At 39.5% G+C, this 19,989-nt stretch overlaps 1 protein-coding gene across 3 annotated transcripts in view; it reads left to right on the top strand.

Annotated features, from left to right (window-relative positions):
• The window catches only part of CUNH10orf67 (chromosome unknown C10orf67 homolog), a 90,545-nt gene that overhangs the window by 67,822 nt on the left and 2,734 nt on the right, over positions 1-19,989 (top strand). For 2 of the 3 annotated variants that reach the window (XM_017535566.2, XM_017535569.2), the window contains 4 exons: positions 9,803-9,868; positions 10,896-10,975; positions 11,049-11,114; positions 19,065-19,152. In XM_017535566.2, the coding sequence (XP_017391055.2) occupies positions 9,803-9,868; positions 10,896-10,975; positions 11,049-11,114; positions 19,065-19,152 (300 nt within the window). The remainder of the gene's footprint in view (positions 1-9,802; positions 9,869-10,895; positions 10,976-11,048; positions 11,115-19,064; positions 19,153-19,989) is intronic. The other variant, XR_001827276.2, reaches the window with a different exon arrangement.

Consider the following 19,989-nt stretch of genomic DNA (forward strand, 5'->3'; position numbering starts at 1 on the left):
GATGAGCCCATCAAATAAATTTACCTTGATCGTTGTCTCATTTATTTCTAGTCTTTCCATTTGATTCTTTGTTACATTTTCCACTCTCTGATGAAATTCCCTATCTATTGTTTATCATGCATGGTGTTCCTCTTTTCTCCTAGGTTCTTTAACATTTTGATTATAGTTCTTTCAAAGTCTTTATGTGATAGTTCCAAGATATGGGTCGTCTTTGAGTCTGGTTCTGTTCATTGCTTTGTCTCCCAATGGTAGATTTTTTTTCTTTGCCTTTTTGTCTGTCTTTTATTTGGTTTTGATTTGACATTTTAATTTCCTTTGAATATAAGTCACTTTTTGCAAGCTAGGAAACAGAATCAACCTAACTCAATCTAGTCTTCTAGGGATCCAGGCTGAGTCTTGCAATCTTCAGCAAAATGCCATCGTAATACAAGGTGCTAGTGCTAGGGTTATCAACTCTAAATAAGAACCATGTATGTGCATTTTTCATTAGGAAACAGCCGAAATTCCAATCCTTAAAGGCTTGATATACAAAGGACAAAATAACCCAAATTGTATGCTACCCAGTCTATTGGTGAACCAGATCAGAGCTCACTACCAAGACTGGTAAACAGAGAACGTGTTTACACTTTGAAAACTTGCTCTGTGGTTTGAAAAATTCCTGAATGCTGTTGATAAGACAGCAGATAAAAAGTATGACAGATGGACTCTCACTGACATTGGATTTTAGCGTCGTTTTCCACTAGAACTTGAAGGTAGAGATTAAGTGTAGGAGATAAGATACTTAGGTATTTTAAAAATAAATTACTTAGTAATCTTAAAAACACATACTGTATTCTTCCATCTACTACAAGAACAACTTGACAATGAAGACTGTTTAAAAGAAATGCTGAACTCTAAATAGGATGGTGAAGGCAACACATTCCATTACAGAATAACTCCCCATTTTTCCAGGCAGTGAACATTGCTGTTCCTCCAAGTTGCACGTTTCTGCAGCAAAACCTTGTCAGGAACTTTTGTCAGGACCAGGAGATGAAAAATAGCCCATGTCCTAAAGAGCTGGTTGTAAGCTCAGTTAACATTTTTGTGATAGACTCATAATATCTGGCCATTGTTTTATTAAACATCTGAAAACTGCAGAATTCTTTGGCCCTTAGCCACAGTTTCTGCTCAGAATCTTAAAGCCAGATGTGGTTCCACTGTGAGTCTTCTCAGAGCTGAGGTGGGTGCTAGTCATCAAAGTCTGGAAGGTCATGGTAGGAGTAACCCTGGCAGCTTTTGGATGCATTCGGCAGGAGCATCAAATTGCCAGTGATCAGGACTGGAACAATCTAGTCTGTCTCCACTTTGCTGATGTAGCCCGACAGCAGGAGGGGGCCTATGATAATGAGAAAGGTGCCAATCAAAAACAGCACAGTGGCGACTACAGTGGCCTTCTAAGGCATCTTAGGAAGTCCTTTTTTAAACCTTAGGAGGTCAGTGTAGCCATTGTCTGTGCTGGAGAGCCTTGAGTATTTTGCTTTACTACTAAGGATTCCAGTAGCCAAGTTGGTATGGGATGGCATCATCACACGCTGACACAGCTACAGTTGGAGCACCATGCCAGGCCACCTGCACACTGAGAGCTCGTCCATGCTTGGCAGTGGGGGTGCCAGATGCCACATGGCACAGCCACCTAGCATGGCTCACGCCAACCAGCCTGTTCCAGCTAGCTGCCTCATATTTCTGATTGAATGTCGGATATCATGTGTAGAATAGTAGAGATTGAAATAAATGCATTCACACGTGGAAATAACTGGTCTCTTATGAGACTGTACATACATCCATGCACATATGTGTGTATACATATATGGGGGTGTGTGTGTGTGTGTGTGTGTGTGAGTGTGTGTGTATAATCATTGTGATAGGTTGGGCCAATCTAACCAAAGTTGAGTTGAGTTTGGTTGTTGCTATTTTTTTTTTTTTTTTTGGTTAGAGTCTCACTCTGTCGCCAGGCTGGACTGCAGTGGCACAATCTTGGTTCACTGCAACCTCTGCCTCCTGGGTTCAAGCAAGCCTCCTGCCTCCACCTACCAAGTAGCTGGGACTGCAGGCGTGCACCACCAAGCCCAGCTAATTTTCGTAGCTTTAGTAGAGACAGGGTTTCACCATGTCGGCCAGAATAGTCTTGATCCTGTTTCCTTTGAATATGTCACTTTTTGCAAGCTAGGAAACAGAATCAACCTAATTCAATCTAGTGAGTTTCACCATGTCAGCCAGAATAGTCTCAATCTCTTGACCTCATGATCTGCCCACCTTGGCCTCCCAAAGTGTTGGGATTACAGGCATGAGCCACCATGCCCAACATCTTTAAAAGAAAAAAAAGAAAAGAAAACAGAGTCTGGCTCTGTCACCAGGCTGGAGTGCAGTGGTGTGATCTCAGCTCACTGAAACATCTGTCTCAGTAGAGACTATAGGCACATGCCACCATGCCCAGCTAACTTCTGTATTTTTTGTAGAGGTAGAATTTTGCCATATTGCCCAAGCTGCTGTCAAACTCCCAAGCACAAGGAATCCTCCTGTCTTGGCTCCCTCAAAGTGCTGGGATTACAGGTGTAAGCCACTGCACCTGGTGACAGTTTTAATACTCCTTTTGTGGTGGGTGTGTGACTAGAGTGGGAGCTGGGGTCACAGAGTGCCTTCTCTGAATGCTGCCCCACCCTCAGCTTGTTAGAAGAAACTGTCCACCTGTGCCATAGAGAAGCTCTGCTCCCACGCTCTTATCCCTGCCTCAGTAGTGCACTGCTATTGCTTGGTGCTCCATGAGTGAAGGCACAGAGGATTCTCTGTGGTTCTAATCCAAACTCAGTCTTTCAGAAGTGTTATGTGCCAGCCCCCAGAGGTGGACTTTCTTAGCATTTTTGCCCCTCTTTCCTGGGGCGGGTCACTCTGCCTTGTATCTGAAGTTGGCTTTGGGCAGGACTTTCCCATCCCTCCTGCAGTAGTAGGAAACCTCCACTTGGTGTTGGCATAGAGTTGAAGGTCCAGGACAGTTACCATTCCCCTCCCCAAGGGGAGCAACATGCTTCTTTTATTTTTCCCAATGACATAATATATCTCCATCTGTGAGCTGTGAGCAAGAGGCTCTGCTGCCCATCCCAGCAGTTGAAAGCCTTTTCTTCTTTAGAAAGGACTGGCCTGGGAGAAATAAGTAGGATATGGTACCTAACACTTCTTCACAGCATCAACCACTGATCACCTTCTTTAAGCCTGGTTGGTCAGAGTTTGCATCTGCTCTCCCTGAGGCTGATGACTTTGGGATAGAAGGACCCAGGGAAGGTGATTTTCTCATAGTAGGAGCTAACCTGCTCCTCAAGGCTGCGTCATCAACAGTGACTCTTTCCAAATTTGCTCCGCCCCCAGTTTTTCTCATGAGTAGGGGCAGGAAAAAAGCAAAGTGTGAGTGAGTGTGAGCTGTGCTTTTAACACGTGCCCCCAGCTACTGCAGATTGCCCTGCTTACCCACACTTGATCTTCCGAAGTTTTTTATATCTTAGTTCATTCTTCTTACCAGCTTGTGTTGAAACTGGCATGCTGCTTCTTCAGCTGTGGATGAGACCTATGAACGTTGGTCTTGTCTCTCCTCAGAGGGTCTTGTTCCTCTTTGGAATTTACATTACCTGGGTGTGACCTCAGCTCTCTGATGGGTTCCAGAAAGTTGTGATTTTGTATTTTATCTAGATTTTTCTTGTTTTTAGTGTTGGAATGGCATTTTTTGCTTCCTAAATGGGATCCAGGAGTCTGAATTTTTAAAATAAAACTGATACAGGGCTGGGCACAGAGACTCATACCTGTAGTATTCCAGCACTTTGGAAGGCCCAGGTAGGAGGATTGCTTGACACCAGGAGTTCGAGACCAGCCTGGCAATGTAGCAAGACTTCTTATCTACAAAAAACACAAAAATTAGCCAGTCATGGTGGTATACACCTATAGTTCCAGCTACTTGGGAAGCTGAGGTGGGAGGATCATTTGAGCTGGAGTGGTGGAAGTGTCAGTGAGCCAAGATCACGCCACTGCACTCCAGCCTTTGTCATGGAGCAAGATTCTGTCTTGAAGAAAAAATACCTACAAAACTGATGTATACTTATTACACAAAACTTGCTCAATAAGGAAATACCAAGAGAAAAAAATTTTAAGAAAATTCTGCCACCCAAAGATAATCACGGAAAGATTCTCATTACTACACTTTCAGACAAGTCTTGATGCCGATTTGCGTTTTCAATGGGATGCACATAACATCGTTCCGTACCATTGAATTTATATAATTAATTATATGTGCTATATGTATTTCACCCCACAGAGGTAGTACAATTTACATAACCTATTCCTGTCAATTTGCCAGTGACTCCCTGAGATATTGTTTCTTTTTTTTCTTTTCTTTTTTTTTTTTTGCTGTTAGAAACAATGCCTTCATCATGTTTAATAGACACATTCCCATCACCAAAGTCCACTGGTCACAAATGTTTTTGAGTGAATAATTTGATAGCTGTGTATTCTGCTTTGCGTAGCTCACTTCCTGCAGTGAGTAGATGAACACAAGGATGGTCTAGAGCCAGGTGAGGAAGCCAGCCCCACGCAGACTTTGTGACCTTCTGAAACTTTGAGATGTGCCTTAGAGTTGCGTACAGTCCAGATCAGTCCGAATCTTGTATGACTTCACAGCCCAGTCATTATACAAAGATACCTCAGAGCCCCCTTGGCAAACATGGAGTGGCACCTTTGGGGACATCCAATGAGGAAAGTCTTGTCCTATTTTTGGAAGATCTGCCTAGCTTAACAATTTTGTTAGAAGAAAATTCAAAAGCAATATATGTAGATAAACGTTTTGTTTTGACTTTTGGCCCCTGTCATGATTGGTGCTTCGCAGCACACGGCCTCATATCTTATTCTCGGTGTTCCCAATTCTCAGTCGCTTGTCTCCAAATTGTTAAGTGCATGGAGTTGGTCCTTGTTTCGTGTGTTTCTATCAGCCCCTCCTCTACCTGGCTGCCTCCCACCCACTGGCATGTCACTGGTGTTCAAAAGTAGTTGTTTGCATGGCAGATTTAAAAATGTCAATATGAAAGTCAAAGTGATTGAGGTTTTAGGAAGGAAAAATCATTCTTCATCATGACGAGTCCAAAAGACTACTTTAACGGTACCATTAATATATTCAATGATTTAAAGGATACAGAGGCAAAAGGCAAAATACCTTTCGTTAAGCTCAGAGAGAATGACTAATTTTCGTAAGAGAGATGTTTGTGGAAATTAAATGTACTGACTCTAGATAAGAGATATCTGGGTATGATAAGGAATGTAGTTAATCTTATAGCAGTTAATAAACATAATTTGCTTCTGTTATTACAAACCTTGACAACTTGCGCAAGATGGGAGCACCCCAGTCTGGCTTGGCAGAATATCTCTTTGACAAGCACACCCTGGGAGACAGTGATAATGAAAGCTAAGCCTTAGGCTAATTTCCCCATAGCCACAGGATGACTTCCCTGGTCACCAAGGCAGTGCATGCATATTGGGGTTTCCTTTACCTTTTCTATAAGTTGTGCCAAAACACCCACTTAAGTTCTTTGTACCGTTCCTTCAAATAAAGAAATTTGGTACCAAAAAAAAAAATCATAACTTTTTTATAAATGAACCTTTATTTCTTAGTTTTGTGAATTTTTTCATTATAAATATATATATACAATTTCAAAAGAGAATAAGAAATGTTTATAATAAATTATTTTAAATCACTGCTGGGAATGGTGGCTCACACCTGTAATCCCAGCACTTTGGGAGGCCAAAGTGGGTGGATCACCTGAGGTCAGGAATTCAAGGCCAGCGTGGCCAACATAGTGAAACCCCATCTCTACTAAAAATACAAAAGCTTAGCAAAGTGTGGTGGCAGGCACTTGTAATCCCAGCTATTCGGGAGGCTGAGGCAGGAGAATCGCTTGAACCTGAGAGATGGAGGTTGCAGTGAGCCACGATCACACCATTGCACTCCAGCCTGGGTAACAAGAGGGAAACTCCATCTCATAAATATATGTATACTTATTTAAATCACAATATGTTATTATCTTTACAATTATTTAGTTTGTGTTTGTGTTTCCCTACTTAGGAAGTTAATTACTTTATATTAATATTAACATTCATTTTCACCTCGATCTACTATCAGTCCAGTGTTTGCACCTGTCAATGAAGTGACCACATAAAGACCAGCGTGTGTATCCAGAGAAAGTGGAATGCTGGCAGCTGGCAAAACAAAATGGCAGTTTAATGTGGACAGAGCCAGGATTCAATAGACCACGTTGCAGCAAAGTTGAAAGTTCAACTCGAACTGGAGAGCAAACACTCTAGTCTACGTGTGATGCTTTTTTGTCCCTTTTTTTTTTAATGAAAAGAAATGTTATCTTCATCATCATAATAGTGTTGTCTTTTGGAAAGGTTGAATAATTATTTGCTTTACAGAAGATAGACGTTAGCACAGACTTATCTCTAGGTATTACATACTTGATCATTATATGAGAGCTGGGAAAAGGGAACCTTAAAAATTGAAACTAATTTTTACTGTACATAAATTTAAACACAGAGGCTTTTAAAATAAACATTCAATTACTGAAGTGACTTTGGATATAGTGAAATAAATATATTAATATCTTTCTACATGAAAACTTATTTTGTTCTACTGATTTGTTTTCCTAATTTTCTGGGGATTAATTTTTTTAATTTGGGTTAATTTTTTTTTTTTTTTTGCAAAATGACAAATGCTCTCCCCAACCCTGGGCCTGGGGATATTACCCCGGTGATTTCCTTAGACTACTGTTAATGAAATGGCAGTGAACTCACTCTGTACCCCTTGTATCCTGGACAAAGAGGTGGTTCAAGTAGATTGTGCCCTTTGAGGACAAATAGGTGGAGGGATTCCAAAAAGTGTCCTTTTCATGTCACTTTGGTGACCCCAACTTTGTTGATGCCAAGGAAGACTAATGGTGACTAAGGCTTTTTGTTGCTTTTGTTAAATTGGTGGTATTGTTTCTTTGGCTTTCTTTTTGGCTAGTTTACTGTCACGTGGGTCTTGATAAGGGAGACTCACTGTGCTTGTAATGGTGGGTGATAGTTTCTTCTACGAAGTGTGAGGTACTGTGTAGACAACTAAGGGAAGAGTCATTGGGTAATTATAGGACCATCAAAGGACTCTCCAGGCTTTTGGGTCCTGATGGAGTAGGAGTTAGAGTTTAGAGACCTAATGTAAGAAAAATGGACTAAGGCAGTCCTGAGGGTTCTTCTATCAAGTAAATCAGAATGGCAGGTCAATCAATCCCATTACTGGGTATATACCCGAAAGAATATAAATAATTCTATTATAAAGATGCATGCACACAAATGTTCATTGCAGCACTATTCACAATAGCAAAGACATGAAATCAACCCAAATACCAATTAATGATAGACTGGATAAAGAAAATGTGGTACATATACACCATGGAATACTATGCAGCCATGGAATACTATGCAGCCATAGAAAGGAATGAGATCATGTCCTTTGCAGGGACATGGATGGAACTGGAAGCTGCCATCCTTGGCTAACTAATGCAGGAAGAGAAAACCAAACACCACATGTTCTCACTTTTAAGTGGGAGCTGAATGATGAGAATGCATGGACCATGGGAGGGAACAACACACAACTAGGGCCTTTGTGGGGAGGCGTGGGAGGAGGCAGAGCATCAGAAAGAATAGCTAATGGATGCTGAGCTTAATACCAAGGTTATGGATTGATCTGTGCAGCAAACGGCCATGGCACACGTTTACCTACATATCAAACTTGCACATCCTGCACATGTACCCTAGAACTTAAAATAAAAGTTGAAGAAAAAAACAAAAGAATGGCAGGTCAACCATGTCTTGGGTGTGGGCTTCCATCCCTGACCACCTGCTTTTCTCTGTTAGTTCCATGAATGGCCTTATCCAGATATTTAGCTTCAACCTATGTACTGCTGAATCCCAAATTATATCTCTAGGATCAACCCATCTCTCAAATTCCAGGTCCTGTCTCAGTTGCTGTATTAGTCTGTTTTCACACTGCTGATAGACATTTCCAAGACTGGGAAGAAGAGGTTTAATGGACACATGGCTGGGGAGGCCTCACAATCATGGCAGAAGGCAAGGAGGAAGAAGTCACATCTTACATGGTGGCAGCAGGCAAAAGAGAGCTTGTGCAGATGAACTCTGGTTTTTAAAATCATCAGATCTTGTGAGACCCATTCACTGTCATGAGAACAGCACAGGAAAGACACAGCCCCATGATTCAATCATCTCTCTCCAGCTCCCTCCCACAACACATGGGAATTATGGGAGCTGCAAGATGAGATTTGGGCGGGGACACAGAGCCAAACCATATCAGCTGCCTATTATGTGTCTTCATTCGAGCAGGCCGTGGGTACCTAAGACTCAAAGTATTTTGGTAAATCTGAATTTATCAAAACAAACAAAACAAAAAAAGATTAGCACACAAAATTGTTCCTATTCTTATCATCTGTTTTTGGTGAATAGGGTCATTCTCCATCTAGTTGCCCAAAGAAGAAATTCCAGGCAGCTCTGTCCTCATTCAAAAAGCCCCCTAAATTTTACTTCTTTTGTAATTTCTCTCAAATCTGCCTTCTCTAATTTTATTTTCTATTGTGTCTCCAGTGCTTAAACAATTTGTGGCATGTACTAAGCATTTAGCAAATATTTACAGCGTGAAAGAACAAAGAGAACAGAAAAGCACTTGGCCCTGCATGAAACAGTTAATTCAAGGAACAGACAAAAATTTAAAGTATGTTATTTCAATAAAAAGTATTTTGGGAGACATTCAAGAGAAACTTTTTTCCATTAAGCAAGGACAGGCAGCTATGAAAAAGGAACTGTCTAAGAAAAGAACAATTTACTGAAAGGAACAAATAAAACTTTGAAAAAATGCAATAGGCAGGCTGAATAATAAAACTGACACAGCTTAAGACTTAATTAATAATCTGGAAGATGAAGTGCAGAAAATTTCCTGGAACGTAGTGCAAAATGGCAGACAGAAGTAACAAAAAAAGTTAAAATATGGAGGATAGATTCTAGAGATCTAATACCTTTCTAATAGGATTTTTTAATATGTATATTTTATTACGTTTTAGGTTTGGGGTACATATGAAGAACATGTAGGATTGTTGCATAGGTACATACATGGCAATGTGGTTTGCTGCCTCCATCCCCATCACCTATATCTGGCATTTCTCCCCATGTTATCCATCCCCAACTCCCTACCCTCCACTGTCCCTTCCTAGTCCTCCCCCACAGACCTCAGGGTGTGATGCTCCCCTCCTTGTGTCCATGTGTTCTCTATTGTTCAACACCCGCCTATGAGTGAGAACATGCGATGTTTCATTTTCTGTTCTTGTGTCAGTTTGCTAAGAATGATGGTTTTCATGTTCATCCATGCCCCTTACACAAGGACTTCATGTCTAATAGGATTTTTTTGAAAGCAAAATAGGTACAATGGAAGTGAGACTATAATAAAATGTGTTTTTTTAAAAATGGTAGTATTAATAGGATAATTGTTTTCAATGGGCTGACCCTGTCCAGTTGCAAATGCTATGTATAAACACTGAATTATCTAAATTATATAAGACAGTGAAGACTGCCAGAGGACTATGTTTGGCATATTGTAAGTCTCAGTTCCCTTTCTCAAAGCTGCAGGAAAGCCACATTGTTACGCATTAATTTGAAAATATATATTTACCTTGTTTTATTTTCTTGCCAGTTAAGCTATGCAGCACCTGTTGGGACACATGCAGAAGAAAAGAAGGTGAAGATATTAGGATCTAAGGTACAATAATGACTAATATGGCCATTATTACTAACCTAGTTCTTGTTTATATTGATACTGGCTATGCTTAGAAAGTAGCATTGACTTTGGAAGCTACACTGAGAAGTAGCCTTATTAAGAGAAAAAGGACCTGATTGCCTCTTTAATATGATTCTGTAGCACATCTCTGCTACATCCAGGGAAGTCTTCCTCATTCATGATATGCCTACAGTTCAACTCTTAGAGATTCATTCCTTTTGTTGAAACTTTTTCCTCATGCAAAATATACATATTATTGATAAATGGCATAAAGCTCTAATGTGATTGAGTTGGTAAGATCCTTTCTTGAGAACTGTTTTGATAGAAGAAGGACATGATAACTGGAAGAAGCTGCTGCCTATGACAAAGAGATGGAGAGGCCACAGTAAGTGAAGGAAAATGCAATTTGCAGTTTATAAAATGAGGCAGCTTGTGGGGCTGATGAAGATAGGTTTTGATTGCTTTGTAACATGGTTTAGAGCTAATTGCTTTTATGTTCACCATTTATAGGAAATAGAGGCATGGGATCTTAAACCATTCCTATATATGGTAATTTACAAGTAAATAAAACTCATTGTTCCCTAGAAAAAAAAAATTTTTTTTTTTTTGAGACAGGGTCTCATTCTGTCATCCAGGCTGGAGAGCAGTGATGTGGTCACAGCTCACTACAGCTTTGACCTCCTGGGTTCACACAATTTTCCCTCCTCAGCCTCCCAAGTAGCTGGGACTACAGGCACACGCCACAATGCCCTGCTAATTTTTAATTTATCGTAGAGACAGTGTCTCACTGTATTGCTCAGACTGGTCTCAAACTCCTGGGCTCCAGCCACCCTCTTACCTTGGCTTTCCAAAGTGTTAAGATTACAGGTGTAAGCCACCGTGCCTAGGCTTAAATTATTTTTGATAGTAGTTAGAATATGCATACTATTTATAGAAATTGTCTTTTCAGATTTATGGAGAAAAAAAGATACATTGTGTAATTAATTTGTGATATATTTTCTATTGAAAGGTTGAAGACAAACATGCTTTGGAGTCTCAGATAGAAGCATTAAAGGCTAATTTAGAGGTTGAGAAACAGAAGGTGGAAAGGTACTGGTAATAACAAGACATAGTGTTCATTTGTAACTAATATAATATTTAACCATCTGTAAATTTATTATAGGATTAGGAAGGAAGCCGATCGACTAAACAAAAACTGGGAAAAGAGATTCTCTATTCTCAGGAACAGGTATGGTGAGATATATACAAATTCTATTTCTCAAAATGTGACTAATCATCCTTTATGAAGTTGGCAACCTTGTCATTTTTTTACATATTAATGTTAAATCACCTCGTATACATCTATAAGAAATGCAAAATAATTGGTCTAAAATAGAAAAGCAATCAAAATCACTGAGAAGTAAAATGTTTTTATTTCTTCTCTTTGTTTCTGTTATAAAAGATCAGCAGGACAAACAGACTTTGTTAATACCTGGTTTCATCAGGCCTATCTAGCCATCTTCTTTCCTAGGGCTATTAAAACCTTTTCCTGCTCATTTGCACACAATGATATATAACTAGTTTGTATTGTCTTTATATATATACTTGATATATAGAGTTTGGTATATAAAGTTGCTTTATATATCAGATTCTCTACCAGACACAACAGCTCCAATTCCTCAACCTCTCAAATCTATTTATCACTCATATAATCATTTTGTTTCTCTCCCCCTTTGCCTTTTTCTTTTCCTTTTTTTTTTTTTTTCTTTCTTTTTCTTTGTTGAGATGGAGCCCTGCTCTGTCATGTAGGCTGGAGTGCACTAATGTGATCTTGGTTCACTGCAACCTCCAACTCCCGGGCTCAAGTGATTCTCTTTCCGCAGCCTCCCGAGTAGCTGGGATTACAGGTGACCACCACAACACCTGGCTAAATTTTTTCTATTTTTAGTAGAGCCGGAGTTCCTCCATGTTGGCCAGGCTGGTCTCAAACTCCTGACCTCAGGTGATCCGCCTGCCTCGGCCTCCTAAAATGCTGGGATTACAGGCGTGAGCCATCGTGCCTGGCTTCTCTTTACCTTTTTCAAAATGGAGAAAGTGAAATTGTAAAATTCTGAAAAGGACAAAAATGACATAAATTGAAAAAAATGCTTATTTTTTCCCTTACTCTAACATATTAACATTAAAAATCTATCTTCTGTTTAGTTGTGTTCTGCCATAATTTCCCCCAGATTCTCTTCCTTAACACATGAGAGAAGTGCTTTTGCAATATTCCTTCACAGTCAAGCATCACCCAGGCACATGGGGTTCAGTGTTGCTCTGATGGAGGCCAGTGGAGGTCAAACTTGAAGCTTATACATAGATCATGGGATGGCAATGCCCTACGTTTGCACTGTATTTTATAAGCACACACTAGGGATCTTGTGTGCATAAACTTCTATACCTGGCTGTGTGTCTTACATGGAAATAATTAATCCTAAGTGGGGAGGCACAAGAATCCACACCAAGACAGAAAAAATCACAGGATTGAGAGTAAAAAGGCATTGTGGTAAAATGTTCTCCTTTATTTTGTTTTGCGCTGAAATGATCCCCTACCCATGTTTTCTGTATGTGCTGATAAGCATTTTGTGCTGCGTAAAACATGCGCAGTAACACCCACCCTAACTGCGTCACATGGTTATTTAAGAACAGAGTGTAGATACATGTGAAACAAACCAAACTTAAATAGGCCCTTGCCTTCATTTCCCTGCCCATAGGTTTTGGATTCTCTCTAGAACTGAATAAAATGACTTTCCCTTACTTATTTCCATAGGGTTCACTTTCATCCTGAAGATTTACCTTGTCTCTGACCCAACAGGATTTACCCTATTCTTCAATGATGATTTACAATAATTTATCAGTTTTACTACTACTACTACTACTTCCTCTCCTTCTGCTTCTTCTTCCTCTCCTCCTCCTCCTCCTCTTCCTTTTCTCCTTCTTCTCCTCCTCCTTCTTCTTCCTCCTCCTCCTCCTCGTCCTCCTCCTCCTCCTCCTCCTCCTCCTCTTCTTCTTCTTCTTCTTCTTCTTTCTTCTCTTTCTTCTTTCTTCTTCTTTTCTTCTTCTTTTTTTCTTTCAGACAGAGTTTTTACTCTTGTTGCCCAGGCTGGAGTGCAGTGGCACAATCTCAGCTCACTGCAACCTCTACCTCCTGGGTTCAAGCGATTCTCCAGCCTCAGCCTCCCAAGTAGCTGGGATTATAGGTGCCCACCACCATGCCTGCCTAATTTGTTTGTATTTTTAGTAGAGATGGAGTTATACGTTTTACTTCTAATTCATTTGCTGTTACCCAAGATGTTGACAATCATATTAATCATTTTGGTCTCTGCAGTCTTTATGTTGATATCTAAATATTTAGGAAAGCAGAAGTATTTATTACTACACACTTTCTATGTTTTTCATTTAATCAACTAACTGGGGCATTGTAGATTATGTCTCTCTACCTAGGCTGCAGCTCCAGGTATTAATTCAATGTGGCATATACGGCACTGTAGAGAGTGCATTTGTACAGTCTGCATCATGGTGTGGTATGGAGATTAATTGTGAAGTCACAGACTTACATGGGCTAACATGGTCATTTCATTTCACTGTAACTGATCCTAGATTAGGAGTGTTCATTTGTGTTTAGTAGAGAAAAAAACCTCACCTTAGCTAGTCAAGGTCAGAGTCCAGTCCAATAACTTCTGTCAATTCATGATTTATATTGGGTCCCAGTCCAATTCAGGGCTTCATTTCCAAGCTTCTTTTCCATCTCTGCTGAATTCTTATTTCCAGGAAGATTGAATGTGAGCAGTGCTGACAAGGGTGGGGCTGGTCCTTCCTCTTGGTGTGCCAAGCCTGGTCATCATTGTCACACAAACAGTATGCAGGTGTGGCACATCAGTTTCAGAACATATCCTTACCTGGCAGATGCCATGGTGATGCCACTGTTTCCACTTCCACCCCAGGCGGCAGTCCACATGCATCCACCTGAGCCACCTCTGTTCTGCCTGATGGGCTGTGGGCCAGGCAGACTCGCTTTTGCACACTGTGCTTCCCAAGCACATAGAAATGTTACAGGTGGTACCCATGCCATTCTGGCTTGCATATCTGGAAGAGATCCACATACACATCCCTTCTCCTGCTCTTCCGTCCTCTCCCCCACATTCAGAGCACCAGATTGCCATCTCAGAGAGCCTGCTAACATCAGAAATCTAGATAGGGCATGCAAGGTGGAGGCCCACTCTGCTCATGTAGTCCCCTCACCTTGGAATCCGCTGTAAACAGAAACTCTACAGGGCTCCTTACTCAACAAAGTGAACACCTGTGTCCTCACCACACAGGTAAAGAAAGAAGGAATTCACAGTGGCTTCATGGTCCCTGTTGCCCATCCAGTGCCTGTCCCTTCTCCTTCTCCCAATTAGCAAATATTCGGAATTGAATGCTTATCATTCCCTTGGAGAAAGTTTTCAGTGACATTCAATTTGTCATAAAAATTGGGCTATTCCAATTTTCAATTTCTTCTAATCATTTTGATAATTTATGTTGTCTTATATATTTAGGAATTTTCTCATTTCATTGAATTGTCAAATTTATTGATATAAAGTTATTCATGATATCCTCATATTATATATATATGTGGCAGTCGTGTCACTTGATGACAGGGGTAGATTCTGAGAAATATGTAGTAGGTGATTTTGTCATTGTGTGAGCATCTTAGAGGGTGCTTACAAGCCTAGATGTCATAGTCTACCACACACCTAGGCTCTACAGTATAGCCAGTTGCTCCCAGGCTGCAAACCTGAACAGCATGGGACTATAACGGAATACTGCGAGCAATTGTAACACAATGGTAAGTATTTATGCATCTAAATATACCTAAACATAGAAAAGACACAGTGAAAATACTGTATAAAAGGTAAAGAATGGTCCACGTGTATAAGGCACTTACCATGAACGGAGCATGCAGGAGTGAAGTTGTTCTGGGTGAGCCAGTGGGTGAGTGGTGAGTAAATGTGAAGGCCTGGAAAATTACCATACACTACTGTAGATTTTGTAAGCACTGGACACCCCGGCTATATACGATTTACAAACAAAATTGTTTTTTAGTAACAAATTAACCTTAGCTTACTGTAACTTTTTTACTTTACAAACTTGCTAATTTTTAAAACTTTCTTGTAATAACACAGCTTTAAACACAAACATACAGTACAGCTATACAAGGTTATTTTTTCACGTGGAGGTGCACACCTGTGGTCCCAGCTACTTGGCAGGCTGAGAGGTGGGAGGATCACTTGAGCCCAGGAGGTCGAGGCTGCAGTGAGTTGTGATCACGCCTTGCACTCCAGCTGGGTGACAGAGTGAGACCCTATCTCAAATATACATATATAATTTTTTTCTTTATATTCTTATTCTATAAGCTTTTGTCTGTTTAATTTTTTTTGTTTGTTTTTTACTTTTTAAACTTTTTTGTTAAAAACTAAGATACAAACACACACATTAGCCTAGGCCTACACAGGGTCAAGACTGTCAAGATGTTACTAGTCAGTGAGAACTTTTCAGCTCCATTATAATCTTAGGGGACCGCCATTGTATATGCAGTCCATCTTTGACTAACCATCATTATGCAGGGCATGACAGTATCTGTAAGATCTGGTGATGTCCCTTTTTCATTTCTGATATTTGTGTTTCATTCCTGAGAATTTGTGTTTTTCTCCTTTTTTCTTAATCTCTTGGGAGTTACTAATTTTATGTTATTTATTTCAAAGAAACTCTCTTTGCTGAACTTTTCTCATATGTCTTTTCATTGACTTTTTTACATATTAATTTAAAAAGCTTTTTTCTTTCTAACTTTTATTCTAGGTCAGGGGTTATGTGTGCAGGTTTGTTACATGGCTAACTTGCATGTCATGGGGGTTTAGTGTACATAATTTTGTCACCCAGATAATCAGCATAGTTTTTCAAGACTCACACTCCACCAAACCTTCACCCTCAAGTAGGCCCTGGCGTGTGTTATTCCCATCTCTGTGTCTATGTGTACTCAGTGTTTTGCTCCCACTTATAAGTAAGAACATGTGGTATTTGGTTTTCTGTTCCCATGTTATTTTGCTTAGAATAATGGCCTCCAACTCCATCCACGTTGTTACAAAGAAAAACGATTTCATTCATTTTATTACTGTGTAGTATTCCATGGCGTATATGTACCACATTTTTTTTTTATCCAGTTCACCATTAATGGGCATCTAGGTTGATTTCATGTCTTTGCTATTGAGAATAATGCTGCAATGAACATACATGTGCATGTGTCCATGTGGCAGAACAATTTATACTCCTTTGGGTATATACCCAGCAGTGGGGTTGCTGGGTCAAATAGTAGTTATATTTAAAGTTCTTTAGGAAATCTCAGACTGATTTCCACAGTGGCTGATTTGCATTCCCATCAGCGGTTTCTCTACATCCTCACCAGCACTTGTTATCTTTTGTCTTTTTGATAATAGCCATTCTAACAGGAGTGAGGTGGTGTCTTATTGTGGTTTTGATTTGCAGTTGCCTGATGATGAGTGATAATGAGCAATTTTTCATATGCTTGGCCATTCGTATGTCTTCTTTGGAGAAATGTCTATTCAGTTCCTTTGTCCACTTTAAAATCGGGTTGTTTTCTTGCTATTAAGCTGAGTTTCTTGTATATTTTGAGTATTAACCCTTTATCAGATGTATGGCTTGCAAATATTTTCTTCCATTCCTTAAGTTGTCTTTTCATTTTGTTGTTTTCTTTGCTGTGAGGAAGCTCTATGGTTTGAAATAATCTATTTATTCATTTTTGTTTTTGTTGCTTATGCATCTGGTATCATATTCAAAAAATCATTGCCAAAGGCCAACGTGAAAAAGCTTTTTCTCCTATGTTTTTTTCTACGAGTTTTATGATTTCAGGTCTTATGTTTAGGCCTTTCATTCATTTTGAATTAATTTTTGTGCGTTGTCTAATATAGGAGTTTAATTTCATTCTTTTGCATGTAAATATCCTGTTTCTTCGGCAGCATTTATTGAAGAGACTAACCTTTCCCCAATTGTATATTCTTGTCACTCTTGTCAAAAATTAGTTGGCCATATATGCATGAGTACTTTAAATTTTTTCACTTGGACTTTGGTTGTCATTGGTTTTCTTATGATGTCCCTAGGTGTAGTTCCTTTTATTTATCTGGTCTAGCTCTTGCATCTATGGGTCAATGTCATTTCTGAATTTTGGAAAAGTCTTAGCTATTATCTTTCCATGTATTATTTCTGCTTCCTGCTTGCCTACTCTGATCCTCCTGCTTCCTTATTAAAAAAAAACAACAACCCTGTGATTACATTGGACCCACCAAATAATCTAGAATAATTACTGTATCTCAAAATCTGTAACTTACCACATCTGCAAAGTTCCTTTTACTATGTTAGGTAGCATACTCCGAATTTCCAGGACTTAGGAAGTAGATATTTTCATGGGGGACAATGTTCATTCTACTACAGTCAACCTTCTGGCCCCCAATCAATCATGCCTATCCTGCCTGCAAAATGCATTTACCACATCCCAATATTGCCTGAAGTCTCAACCCATTACAGCATCAACTCCATTCTAAAATCTCACCTAAGAGTTATCAGTCTCAAAATTCCCAGTTTGCATTATCTAAATTAGGCTCTGGTTATAATTCATCCTGGGACAAAATTCGTCTCCATATGTAGACTTGTGAAGCTATATATTATTTGCTCTCAGATACAATAATGGGAAAGGCATTTGTATTGCCATGAATGTCAATAATAGCTATAAACATTCTTGTTTAAAAGGGGAGAAAGTAAAAGGGGAAAAGAGTCACTTGTCTAAACAATGTTGACATTTCAGCATAACTCATTAGGTTTCAAGGCCTGGGCTAATTCTCTGTGACTCAAGGTTCCGCATTCTGGGCCCAAAGCACTACTACTGAGTCATACTTCCCCTTTCATGAAAGGTAACACACGTTTGACACTGAGTAGTTTTATCAGCCTGTTTCTTGCCTGTAGAATTTTGGAAATTCAATAACCTTCTTTCATTTATTTCCTTTTGCTGTCCTTTTTAGTTCAATCTGGCAGTGTTGTTGCTGATATAACATTCTCAAAACCTTGTGGGTCTCCCATGTTTCTCATGGAAAATCACTTTCATTAGACAGGAGGCTCCTTTTCAGTTCTTTCCTAAATAATTCCATCTCTATTTTCGACTCCTACTGAAATGGCTGAGGGAGTGTCACACATCTAATCTCTTCAAAGAGCTTTTGTGTGAGTAAATAGTGTGGTTTTTGTTCCTTCCTAGACTCTACCTAAAGGTTGTCCAGCCATTCTCTTGCTTTCTCTACAGAGTACATCTTCTTGACAGCAAATCTCCTAATCTTAGCATCATTTGCACTCAAAGATAGGCTAAGAATTTCCCAAATAGCTAATATATATGTGGCGTTTCAACACACGGTAGTTCTTGTCTTCGATACGTAATTTCTCCAATCTTATTATCTTTGATATGTGATTTCTCCAATCATAAGTCAACAGGAGCTCTTTCAAGTTGATTACTGTGTTCTTCTGACATAACCTTTGATGACTTTGTTGAATTCTGGTAGAATAAAATGTCCCAGGTTCATTCTGTGCATTTATTGCCTTAGATTTAGAAACAGTCATTTCTCAAAGATGCTCTGAATTATTTAATGAGAAATGCTTTTTGAAATCACAGTCTGGGGACTAAGGTGATCATTGCCATTATTTCTGTGCTTTTCCGAGCTGGAAAACATGTTTTTTGTTTTGTTTTTGTTTTTTGGGGAGACAGGGTCTTACTCTGTCATCCAGGCTGGAGTGTAGTGGTGTGATCATGGCTTACTGCAGCCTTGACCTCCCAGGCTCAGGTGAACCTCCTACCTCAGCCTCCTAAGTTGCTGGGACTACAGGCATATACCACCATGCCCTGTTATTTTTTTTGTTTGTTTGCACAGATGAGGTTTCACCATGTTGCCAAGGCAACATGTAGTTTTAAAAATGGAAGAGATAGTATGTTCATACTAATATTTTCAAATTTTTATTTGATAATATTTTAAATTTTTAATGTAGTTTGCTATGTTAACATAATGCTTACATGCTTTATCCTATGATTTCCATACATTTAACTTTCATCGATTTTTTTAAATTTTAGCTTTCATGTCCTTAAGGATGAGATGTTTACAAGACACACACTGTTTCGTCAGTTTGCAGTGCTTGCTGACACATCCTTCAATTATATTGTAAGTGCATGTAATGTTTAGATGCTATTTATCTTTTTGAATATATCTGTCTGTTTCTTTCTGTTCTCATTTAAGGTTTATGGAGCCCCTGTCATTAAAGGCTCTAAAGATAGTGCATGGCTGTCACTGCCAGATGCTGAGGGTGTAAGGCAAAGTGCCTGAACCCAAAGAGCTCAGTCCAGTGTGAGAGGTAAATGTATAAACAAATTGCTACAGCACAATATGGTTGAGCTATACTATGGACAATTTCGGAGAAACGCAAATCAAAACCACGTTGAGATACCACCTCACACCACTTAGAATGGCGATCATTAAAAAAATCTGGAGACAACGGATGCTGGAGAGGATGTGGAGAAATAGGAACACTTTTACACTGTTGGTGGGAGTGTAAATTAGTTCAACCATTGTGGAAGACAGTGTGGCAATTCCTCAAGGATAGAAATACCATTTGACCCAGCAATCCCATTAATGGGTATATACCCAAAGGATTATAAATCATTCTGTTGAAAAGACACATGCACACATATGTTTATTGCAGCACTGTTTACAATAGCAAAGACTTGGAACCAACCCAAATGCCCATCAATGATAGACTGGAAAAAGAAAATGTGTGGCACATATACACCATGGAATACTATGCAGCCATAAAAAATGATGAATTCATGTCCTTTGCAGGGGCATGGTTGAAGCTGGAAACCATCATTCTCAGCAAAATGACAAAAGAACAGAAAACCAAACACCATATGTTCTCACTCATAAGTGGATGTTGAACAATGAGAATACATGGACACAGAGAGGGGAACATCACACACTGGGGTCTGTTGGGGGTGGAGGGAT

Source organism: Cebus imitator, unplaced genomic scaffold (assembly GCF_001604975.1).
Source record: "Cebus imitator isolate Cc_AM_T3 unplaced genomic scaffold, Cebus_imitator-1.0 Scaffold92, whole genome shotgun sequence".
Classification (NCBI taxonomy): Eukaryota; Metazoa; Chordata; class Mammalia; order Primates; family Cebidae; genus Cebus; species Cebus imitator.